Here is an 11,578-nt window from a genome sequence, read left to right on the forward strand (position 1 = left end):
CAAAAAGGGGAGAGAATTTATAATTATACTGTTGATTCAGCTCATCCTTTGATTCTTATAACTAAAAACAAAACATGAATGTAAACAATATTTTAATTTTAACTTCATAAAAACTATACTTAATTCTAGACAATAAAAAATTATAATTTTTAACACTAGGGAGAAAATTACTACCGAAATGTATTTAATTTATTTATTTATATGTAATCTTCAAAAATAAAATGTGTAATTTTTCCTAAATGATAGAGAGATATAAGTGTGTGTCTGCTCGTGTGTATGAATTTGTGCATGTATGATTTATAGAAACAACTAAAAAATTAGAATCCACATTATCTCTATTTTGAAATAGACATTGTCTTTCTTTCTTTAGGTTTATTTGATTCAATCTTTACAATGAGTTTTGATCTTTGACACCGAGGATCTTGATGCCTCAATAGTACTTCTAAATATAATTACATTTAATATACTATCTATATAAGATAAACATATAGATGGTAGATTATTAAATTGTCATAGTAAGAGATAGAATTGTAATCGACTTTACCAGCCGACATCCGTCATCTCATTTTCCTCCATTTCTTTCTTAATCCCCTTTCTCTCACCACCACCATCATCATCTCATATCTCTCTATTTATTACTGATAAAAAAATATTACACACGGGACAAGTTATCGCTGATAGAAATTTTAAAATCATTATTATACACCAGACAAGTTGTCGATGATACAACTTTTAGAATAACTATTATGCATATGACGAGTTGTCACTTATATTTAAGTAATTATTATACACGAGACAAGTTGATATTATGGTTTTTTTTAAATATATAAATAAAATGTCTAACTAAAATAAATCATCCACATTAACGAGTACACGTGCGGAACCATGGGCATCTTTACTAGTTATAGACAATTGGTTTAGATTATACTTTTGATGGCTCCTTTCACATTGAATATAATATGTTTCGTTGATATCTTGTATCATTTATATTCTTAACTAGCAGAAATATGGACACTAACTTATACGACTATCGACTTTTCTATTTTGCTAAATGTTTATCTATATTTTTGCTCAAAAAAAAAAAGTGTATCTATATTATTACAATTAAACAATTTCACACTATAAATCACAAGTAGGATGTACACATATATTTTTATTTTCGAATAACCCTACGCAAGCAACTAACAAACAATTCTCCAAGACAATTCAGACAATCATTCACAATGCAATATACATTCCATATAATTCATAATAAAAATTTTCATATGACACTAACAAACTACACAACGTTGATAGCTCCAACACACGAACAAACCGCTATAGTCCAAATTATCATTACAAGTAAGACATGGCAGCAGATCACATCATATTTCCAACACAACAGCGCATAACAATATACAAGAAGGTTAGACGTGCGTCCAAACTCAATTTAAACAATTTAAATTAGAGCCTATTGCAATGGGATCGTTTGTATTTTGATGGAAATTAACTAATTTTAAATAATATTATAAACAATGATAAACATAATAGTGTAAATAAAAGACATAATTGAAATGTAACCAAAAAAATAAAAAAAGACATAATTGAAAGAAAAGTTTCACATCAAAACTATGTATCATATCTTTATATACAAGTATTCATAAATACATTTTGCTATATTCAAATTGGATATATATATATATATTTTCTCTACTTTTTGCAAGCATGTAGACAACTTTTTCACCAATAAAAGTTGATAAAGAATGTTGCGGTGTTGACCTCTTTAGTCCGTGTTATATGAATACATTTGCCAACATATTTTAAACCTTGAGGTCTATCCTGACTTTTGTAAAACCCAAAACCAAACACCTACATAATTTTCTATATAAAAAACTTTTTTTTTTTTTTTTCCGTAAACAACCTACTATGATTCAAATAATACGAAGAAAACATCTATTACTTTTTTTTTCTTTATAAAATAAATGCTCTTTTGATAATTTTTTAACACCCTAATACAGGACCATGAAGACATGTTCAGTTATTGACAGCTGATAATATCTATGGAGACTATGTTACAAAATAGAAAATATTTACAAGATTCACGTTTAAAGGTGTATTCTTAATTTCTGTAAAAAAAAAAAAAAGTGTATTCTGAATTGCAATTTCTTCTCCACGTTTTTTTTTGACCCACCCTCCTCCACATAATGACAAGCAAAACAGATTATTTTCATTATTTCAATCCAATTTGAGTGACAAAGTAATATAATTAACCATCAAATTTTAGTATAACAGTAGAGTTATATATTATTACATTATTCAATCAAATAAGGGAACATAACGAAACTGGACATGTAATCAAGAAAGGATGTATGTATAGTAGTAATAGGAGTGCCTATCCTATCTATGAGAGCCAAACCAACAGGTTTTAGAGAAAGTAGCCATAAAGTTCCAAGTAGCAAATACAGAAGTTCCAAGGATTAGTAGCGTCGGTGGTCGGACCTGTGAGAACAACTCGGAAATACCTAAAGGGAAGCAGGGCGTTGGGACCAACTACGGGCCAAGATGCAAATTGACCAGGTTTACATACTGTCCTGTCGTTTTCATGGACCCTCAAGTCCCGCCAGCTCTTTCCGTCCGCTGATCCCTGATAATTTCACGACAATATTAATTAATCCTTCACATTACATATGAAAGATATTTTTGTGGAATCAGAAATAAAAATATATTTATTAGAAGATACATTATTTAATATAGGATTTAAAGAATATGCACAATAAAGTAAACCACTTTTAGATTGACATCTGACGGAAAATTTACCATTTCGTTCCGTCATATTACCATACTTTTGTTAAAATTAATGGTATGACATGGATAAATAAAGGACTCTTATTAGATGTCATTGTAAGATTAATTTACACAGACAATATATGTCCATTAAACTAAATGTATCAGTAACACAACAATGCACTTTTGTAGGAAGAGTTTGTTGCAAAGTACCCAAAAAAAGGAATGCACGACCATGTATGGTAGATTCCATAAAAATTAATTTAGAAGTTAATCTTCATACTCAGCCACCTATTCTCATTCATTCACAAGTCATATTTCTATAAAAAAGTTCTTTGCACACATCTTCCATAGTATCTACGCGTTTTATTAAGAGATTAATTATCATGCACTGACAATGTGAAACAATTTTAGCTATATCCAATCAGAAGACACCATAATGCCAATTTGTTATATCAGCTTTTAAAATAACTATATTATGAAATGCAATTTGATGCATGTGTAGAAGAGTTTTCCAATGATAGTATATGCACATTAAATTAAATGCTTTTCATTTTTTATCCCAACACCAATCCTTTGTAAAAGAAAAACGGAACAATGCAATCACTCATCCACATAGCAGAGACTGTGTACCTGAATATTCCAACATCTCGGAAAGGCCTTGGAGCCATCCTGCCTCATGGTATAGTAGTTGCACATAAGCTGGAGTAAAGAAAATTCCCTTTTGTTAATCAGATGCTGATTCCAATTTAACAAAAATGATCTACTCATTGAGTTTCAATTCGATACTTTATTTATCACGTGACGATAAATCATCAAATTAAATGTTTTATTTTGCAGTCGGATAATTTTATGTTTTTCGTAAACTGAATAAATAGCTTTTGTTATTGTCACTGAAAACTGATAATATCCACTTGTTTAAAGAGCATGTTATGTACCTGATGATCTTGTCCAAGATCAATCATCCACCAGGAACAGTTATGTCCATTTTCCAAACGAGGCCCAGCGAAACATGTTCCCTGTCATAGCCAAATGAAGTATTAGGTGCCATCCAAGACATTAATAGTTCAATAAAAAACCACAGTGAATAAATTTAGCATACCTGATATGTTCTTGAGACCAAAACCTTGGGATCAGTGTATCTTGAGTGGGGACTGCTGGCTGTGATGGTAATTTTCTTTGCCTACCACAATTTTATATTTTTTTATTAGGGAATGTATAAATAGTTTGAAGACCAGCACTTGCAATAAGAATTCCTAAAAACTAAAAGGGGAAAACATAAAGCATGACCTACCTCGGCCAAAAGAGGATTAACCCACTGGTGTTCACCATATGATGTGCCTGCAAAGTACAGAACTCCATGGTCATCCCCATCACAAATATACTGGAGCTCCCTGTAACTAGACCGTCTATGTTGGAATCTAACACTGCAACACATGAAAGTAAACTCCTGTTAGATTTTTTTTTTTCTTCCTTTGTGGGGTGGGACTGAGAATGAAGATTATAACAATTTCAAAACATACATCGAGAACTAAAAGCATAAATACAATATCCATGAGTTGAATCAAACTCGAAATATTCCTAACTTGGTAGCCAAGTAATCTACTTTTGAATCGAACTCCAAACTAATTTAGAATACCCTAAGCAGTCAAGAAACTAATGTGTAACTTATCATATATTTTTACATTTCTAATATTCCTTTTCCATGTCGTAATATCTATTATCGCTAGCATGTCAGTGTTAATATCCATGGGCAACCTGGTACTATCAACTCCTGTCAAGACAGGACACTGAATACATAAATAAATTTGTTATCTAAAAGGATGAAAGAAAAAGATACAAGGACAGGACATGAGGAAATTTAGATTGTGTCTGCACTAGAATATATCGCAAGAGTTATCTGGATGCAAAAAACAAGGACAGAATACGAGGAAAGATAGATTATATAGCTTGATAGAAAGGGAGGGAGGGAGAAAATGTTTGAGTCATTACACTGATTAAGAAATCAAGTTCTTGTATGGATCTTGAAAATAAATTATGTCTGTCATCCATACGGGGGTCGTACCCATATGCTTGTTGAATAAGAACGGGAATACCACAGAAATAGAGTCAAAGGTATGTAATACGTTAAAAAGGAAAAAAATTGCCTGATGAAGAATCCAATGAGAAAAACAATGATGAACTTACTTATTTTCATTTTCTGGCCTTCCCAGCCCATGTTTAGCAAAATTTATTGCCTCCTGAACCTGTAAGAATATAAACAACAGAACAATTAATCAAAGATAACAATTACAAAACCGCGCTAAATATAAAAATTGAATCAAGTGGAAAAAGCCAGGAAGTATTAATTGGAATAAGACAGCAAACTTACGAGACTTTGTAGAACAGGAATATGCCTGATAATGTGGCTATTCTGCAACTGCACAGTAATTACAATGGTGTAATTAGAAGAAGAGTGTAATAAAACCCTGTACCTAAGTGTCTTAATGTAGAGCAGACGAACCTTGTCAAGTAAGGAGTGTTGTAGCAGTGGAAATCGCACAAATGACAGCAAGTCAGAAACTAATTGAAGCCTCTCCCCAAAAAGGAGTTCAGGTTTTGAATTTATTATTAACTGATCCACCACTTCCCATGCAAATAACTCATTTGCATTCATGCCAAACATTAGGATTGCATTAAGAACTTTCTCTTCAGATGTTACCGTCAGATCTGGATGCTGCAACGTTCAAATATAGATTTGAGAAATTATCAGTCAGTTGCTCCAATATTACTATAAGGCCTACTGTTATAGTTAGGCAATTTGCTGATGTAGAGTAGATTATATCTACAGTAACTAACATCCAGGGGATTTTCTGTTTTGGCTTTTGGTTATAGACTAACTTAGAACTTCAAATGTGTGAATCAATATTTACAGTTCTCAAATCACACAACTTAGGTCCAACCAAATTTCACATGCATGAATCCAACTTTGATGGCATATCCACATAAGTAAAACCCCACTCCTTTATGCCCTTCTACCCAAAAAAACCTTTTCTGAATTACTCGTAAGCAAACAAATATACAGACTTCTTTAGAAGATATTGAGTGCCACTCAGTTCTATTCCTTGGATTTAACATCAAATTCAATAAATGGAGCAACTTTAAGAGAAACAAACCTTAATGATATTGAAGAAAGTTGTATCATCTAACAAAACAAAGTCAGTACTGGCACTGATAAAATAGTCAAAGTTCATGGCAATTCTCCTCTGCAGTGTTTCTTTAAGAAGTCTACATGATGGGATTGAAGAAACCACATGGAGGAGTGGACATAAAGAGTCCTGCAACAAAGTTCAATAGTTAGCTTCAAAAGCTACGTCATTAATAGTTGCCAAAATTGTCTGCTTCCTCCTCCATTTAATTTGTTTGTATAATAGAAAAACTCTGTTGTATGACCTTCACCCAAAAGAGGAACTTCATCCCTGCATATGATGTGTAGACAAGAAGTATCAATATCTTATAATTGATTATTGTAAAATGGTTCTCTCCTATTCTTTTGTTCTCATACGTCCAAAAACCGCAACTCTCTTCTCCAACCACTTAATCCAAGTGGCATCCACAGGATAAATGATTCTATCTTCCTAGTAAGTACTAACTACTGTTGTGAGAGGAGTATACCCAACTACCTGTGAGAGGCATTCTAAAAGCATTTTGCAGCATTCTTGATGAAGAAAAGCCACTCCGAATCGATCAGCCAATAGAAGAAGTTGGAGCAACAAAGAACCAGAATCAATAATTTTCTCATTCAATTGTCCATCATATAAAAAGTCAATCATAGCCTTGAAAGCTTCTGGCGGCACATCCCGTAAAGTAACCTCTGATGACATGCTTTCACTCATTCCATTTGTAAACATCTGTCAAAATAACAACATTTTCAATCGATGGCTCACATGGACGGTATACAAAAATATATAGCCACCGCTAAAATACATTATTAGCAAGCATTGCATGAGTATTATTTGCATAAAGATAAAACAAAGAATTGTTTCTGGACAATATGCTTGCTAACTAACATTGCAAAGACCCAACCAGAACACATTGAATGATGAAACTATTAACAATGGAACTGATGTGTTAATTGATCAACATTACTAGTCATTCCTTGGACATTATAATGTAAATTGTGAAGTCATAAACAGAACATATCACAGACATTTCAGATCCTGCCGGATGTAGAATTTATTTTAAGAAATTTCGAAACATAATTTCAAAGTTTTGTTCAGAATACAGCTCATCAATTTTGAACTGAAATCTCACACGATTAAGCTCACTGAAGTTAATAGTTCCTCTATAAAACGGAAAGGTTGATGTTTAGGTGCATAAATCTTGCTGTTACAAATCACAAATGATCAGATAACAGATAACGAAATTGGGTCACCTTGGCAAAGGGGATACTCCATAAGCTGAGAACAATTCTATGTACTCGTGCAACAAATCCATAACTCTCAATGTAGATGTTCACATCGCTGTACTGGCCCGATAGTTTTAATTGAACCAGTCTCTGAATGCTGACAGGAAGTGAGGGTAACGTTGAACAATGAGGCCCAATACATGGATATGTTAACTCCACATTCTTGCCGGTGTCAAACAACTTGTTATCTACCTTAATTCGTTCCATAACCTCTTCACATTGCTTCACCAGTGGCATCACTTGAAACTGTAGGCTTAAAGCCCTCAAAGAATCAAGTTGTTCTTGTGGAATCTACAGGATAGAAAGACACAACCGTGCATCAAATAAAATAAAAATCAGCCAAGAAAGATGATAATCAAGTAGACAAAATCACAAGCAAACTTATAATAAATAGACAGTGGGAATGCAATATGATTAATGTAGGAAAACAAGCAAACAAGGATAGACTCAATAATATATCCACGTTGAACAATAAATAAGAAGGAAAAGTGGTACCTGTGTCCAGCCAGTGTAGATGTAGTGAAGTAGTGCATGGAGAAGCGGATAAGAAACAGTGGGCAGTGTGATGGCAAAGGAGGAACATAAAGGGAAGTTTCCAGAAGCAGCTAAAATAGGCTTGTGAGCAGGAACAGGTCTTTCCTCTGGACCAACGATGAATAACATATCAGACAAGTCCCAGCTCTCAAGAAAATTGTTGAGACCCCATTTGTCATAGTCCATATGCAACTGTTTGTCAGCAGCAGTAACATCATCCTCAACTTGATAATCACCAAAAAGCATATGCTTAGATAAGGGCATAAGAGTGTGTTTTAATGAGAGGACATTAACGTTTCTGTACTTAACATGTTTATCCCAACTACTGAGGCCAATATACTGAACATTACAATTGGGACGAGAATCAGACCACTGGAAGACAACATCCTGGAAAGGGTATTTCCCATTACCAATGCTGATGAAGCCATCGTAGATACTGATCCAATAACTCTGAAATGAATTGGAACAGCAGAGTCCAACCCCTACCACGTCAACAACAGTTTCACCGTTGACCTCAATTTTGAGACGCCGATTCCTATGACTCCCCAATATGACTGTGTAGTGTGGACTACTATCTCTTTTGTAGTGGTAGCCTTGGCTTCCCACATTCTCCCTAAAAACCAATGTGACATCGTTGCAGGCAAATGCATCGAAAGCCACGCATCCCCTACCTGCTTCCTGGAATTTTAAATCCTCTCGCCACGCGCACTCAAACGGTGGCACAGTCAGGAACTTCTCCACCATCTTTAATTAACCTAGCAACTCAAAACAGGGTTGACACTTGTGAGTAATATTGAATACTCAATCAATCAATACATACTAATGATAAAAATATGGAAGCCAATTTGCAATGCAGATCAATATATATATATATATATATATATATATATATATATATATATATAGGCAGAGTTACCAGAACCTTTATAACTTATAGAAAACCAAAAACAAAATGATAGTGATCATATATCGAAGGAAGAAGAAGTTCATGACATACCAAATACAACAACAACCAAGCCTTATCCCATTGAGTAGGGTCGGCTGCATGGATCAAACGACGCCATAATGTTCTATCATATCTCTATCCAACTCATTAATCTCTAAATCTTTCTTAATAGTTTCTCTTAATAGTTTTTATAGGTTTTTTTATGTCTATCGATTTGACTACCCCAACCTTCTCTCTAATGTTGTCATTTCTAATCCTACCATGTCTAGTCTTACCACACATCCAATGCAACATTCTCATCTCTGATGTGCTTATTTTGTTCTTGTGTTGGTTCTTACCGCCCAACACTACGTCCCACATCAAATACAAAATAACCAAACTACATTGCATTGAAAACTCGCAAGCTTTAAAATCCTTCCCTCAATCAATAAAACTATAAATTAAAGAACATAACATTGTAATGCATTCCCTTTACAAGTTAGATATAGACGGTGTACTATGCAGCTCCCAATTATGAACTATACAGGTTCTTTGGTAACTTCTAATTTGATTATAGTCCACAGAAAATGACTCTACTAATGATGGGGGAAAGTCCCTCGCTACTATTTTATGTGTGTAACCAGGGTGAGTTTTACCAAATATTTTAGTTTTACCAAATGAAGCAACAAAAAATAAAAAATATTGTTAATGCTACTGGTCTCTTTGCACAGCCATATAACTGACCCTGAGTGGCACCGTGATTTTGTTAAAGCTTGAAAGTGTAATTTTTTCGACGAAATGACGGGGACGTATCGTGATTATAACAAAATCAATACAGTTTCAATCAAAATATGCAGTTAATAATACAGATACTGGCCAATAATACAATCCAGGAATCACACTAATTCTCTAACTTTTTTACCTCCCCCAATTAAACCAAAAACAACAATAAAATAAAATAAAAATGCAACAAAACTCATGATGATAATAATAATAAAAAAACAAACTTTAAGATCCCGAATTGAATCAAGAAAGGAAAATACCTTGAAAATGGTGACCCTTTTGGATCAAATTGTTGAGAGTAAAGCCAGGAATAAAACGAAGGAAGTTTACATAATGGGTGTGAAGGTGTTGAAAATGGAATCAAATGAAAGGGGGAATGGAAATCCTAGAGTGGATGATTGTGTGTGAAATTCTTATCAAGCTTTGTTGTCACCTCTGTGTTTGCTCCAATCTCTGTCATCAACAAATTTTAAGAATCATTGAAGATTAAGGTGAGTTGTTCAGGATATTGAAAAGGGATAGAATGAATGAATCGGTTATGGTGTTATGGATTGAAAATGCTTCTCACGAGATTGACGGAGTCTTAGATTATTAGATTATATATATATGCTATATGCATGATGAAGGACCAACTTGTCATTTTGATCTCTCAATTTGGGTGGGAGGCCAAATATATTTTAGTGCTCATTAAATTTAGAGATACAAGATTGAATTTTTTTTTTTGTGTAGCTTAGTAGTTGGAGTTGAGTTCACACATTAAATGTGGAAAAATGTGATGTCCGATATTCGAATATAATAGTGTTTGTTTTTATAAATTGAGTTAAATTCACGGAGATAATAGAGAAATAAAATTTGATATCAGTATTAACTTTTTTTTTTTGGTATTATATTATCATTAACTTTTTAACACTCACTCGTTATTTAAAGAAATTCATGCGATTTTACACTTCAAAAATTTGTAATTTTTATCTTACAAAAAAGTGAGTATTTTCTATTTTTAATTGGTTGGGTTGAAATTGAATAAGTCATTTGGTATAATTAAGAGATTAATCTTTTTTTTAAGTAGTATAGTGACAAGAATTCACATTTTTAAAAGTGAAGAAATGAGGTGTCTGGAGTTCGAATCTCAATCTCTACATATAACAATGCATATTCCTACCAACTGAATTATGTTCACATGGAATAGTTGTTTGTTCTTGTAATGTGTTAGAAACTAGTTTATCATTCATATGAAAATGTTAAAGAAGTAATCTTTGATATTATTTTTTGTAAGGGACTAATTGGCCACAATTTTTTTTACATGAAAATGTTAAAGAAGTAATCATAAACAAGACATTTGTACATATATACTTGCAATTCTGACAGAGATCAAAATTAGTTGCTTATGAAAAAGAAGAGATATGAATCTTGTGCCACATCCTTATCCAAAGCATTGATGAAATATCAATGCTGACTAAGATCCAAGTAAGGTAAGTGAAATGAACAAAAATGATATGAATCCAGTACACCAATGATTTTGATTGTCAACTTGAGCGTATCTTTGCTTGATTGGACACGTGGGACCATCCTCGTCAGCTCTCAATCATCCATATCTCTACTCTAATTTATTTCCACCAACATTTTATTGGTAAGAATAATAATTTTACTCCTTATGGCACAACATTAATAGTAATTGATTGAGATTGACTTCAAAAATTAATTGATTGAGATTATGAGTAAATTTTGATGTTCCCCTTCCACCCAATTTGTCTTCTTTTGGGTAAAATTTGCCTTTTCGATTTTTCTTTGGGATTTCTCCCACTTTGTGAAGAAGTGATAGAGCTGTAGATATGGGACCTAAATAGTGAAGAAGTGTTTATGTATATATGTTGACTTTGCTCATGTTAACAATATCAACTTATTTTAACACATTATTAAATTAAAGAATATGTTAGAATCGGTGTTGCTAGCATTATTAAAAAATTAAAGATGACTAACATTTTCACAAGAGTTTTAAAATTAGGAGGGACACAATTACAAAAATTAGAGCATGAAAAATATAATTGAGCCTACAATAAACTAACCAAACAAATTCTTTAAAAACTTTTTTCAGATCTATATTTATCATATATGTGGAACTAGAATTT

General features: G+C 32.9%; 1 protein-coding gene across 1 annotated transcript; it reads right to left on the reverse strand.

Moving 5' to 3' along the window:
- Nucleotides 1-2,184: 2,184 nt before the first annotated feature.
- Nucleotides 2,185-10,046, reverse strand: LOC11436689 (BTB/POZ domain-containing protein At2g30600). The gene is made up of 13 exons (XM_003615289.4): nt 9,713-10,046; nt 7,706-8,499; nt 7,178-7,501; nt 6,426-6,653; nt 5,919-6,080; nt 5,267-5,479; nt 5,135-5,182; nt 4,951-5,009; nt 4,058-4,190; nt 3,866-3,946; nt 3,702-3,782; nt 3,397-3,465; nt 2,185-2,623 (listed from the first exon to the last, which is right to left on the reverse strand). Exons 2-13 carry the CDS (start codon nt 8,486-8,488, stop codon nt 2,405-2,407), a joined length of 2,400 nt encoding a protein of 799 aa, XP_003615337.2. The 5' UTR covers nt 8,489-8,499; nt 9,713-10,046; the 3' UTR covers nt 2,185-2,404.
- Nucleotides 10,047-11,578: the final 1,532 nt, after the last annotated feature.

Source organism: Medicago truncatula, chromosome 5 (assembly GCF_003473485.1).
Source record: "Medicago truncatula cultivar Jemalong A17 chromosome 5, MtrunA17r5.0-ANR, whole genome shotgun sequence".
In the NCBI taxonomy this organism is placed as follows: Eukaryota; Viridiplantae; Streptophyta; class Magnoliopsida; order Fabales; family Fabaceae; genus Medicago; species Medicago truncatula.

What these genes read in the sequence shown, in the direction of transcription:
- LOC11436689 (XM_003615289.4), bottom strand. Translation starts at nt 8,488, where the DNA reads ATGGTGGAGAAGTTCCTGACTGTGCCACCGTTTGAGTGCGCGTGGCGA. An exon ending in ATCTTGGACAAGATCATCAG is followed by an intron (nt 3,466 to 3,701) that starts GTACATAACATG and finishes TCTTTACTCCAG; the next exon opens with CTTATGTGCAACTACTATAC. An exon ending in CGAGATGTTGGAATATTCAG is followed by an intron (nt 2,624 to 3,396) that starts GTACACAGTCTC and finishes TGAAATTATCAG; the next exon opens with GGATCAGCGGACGGAAAGAG.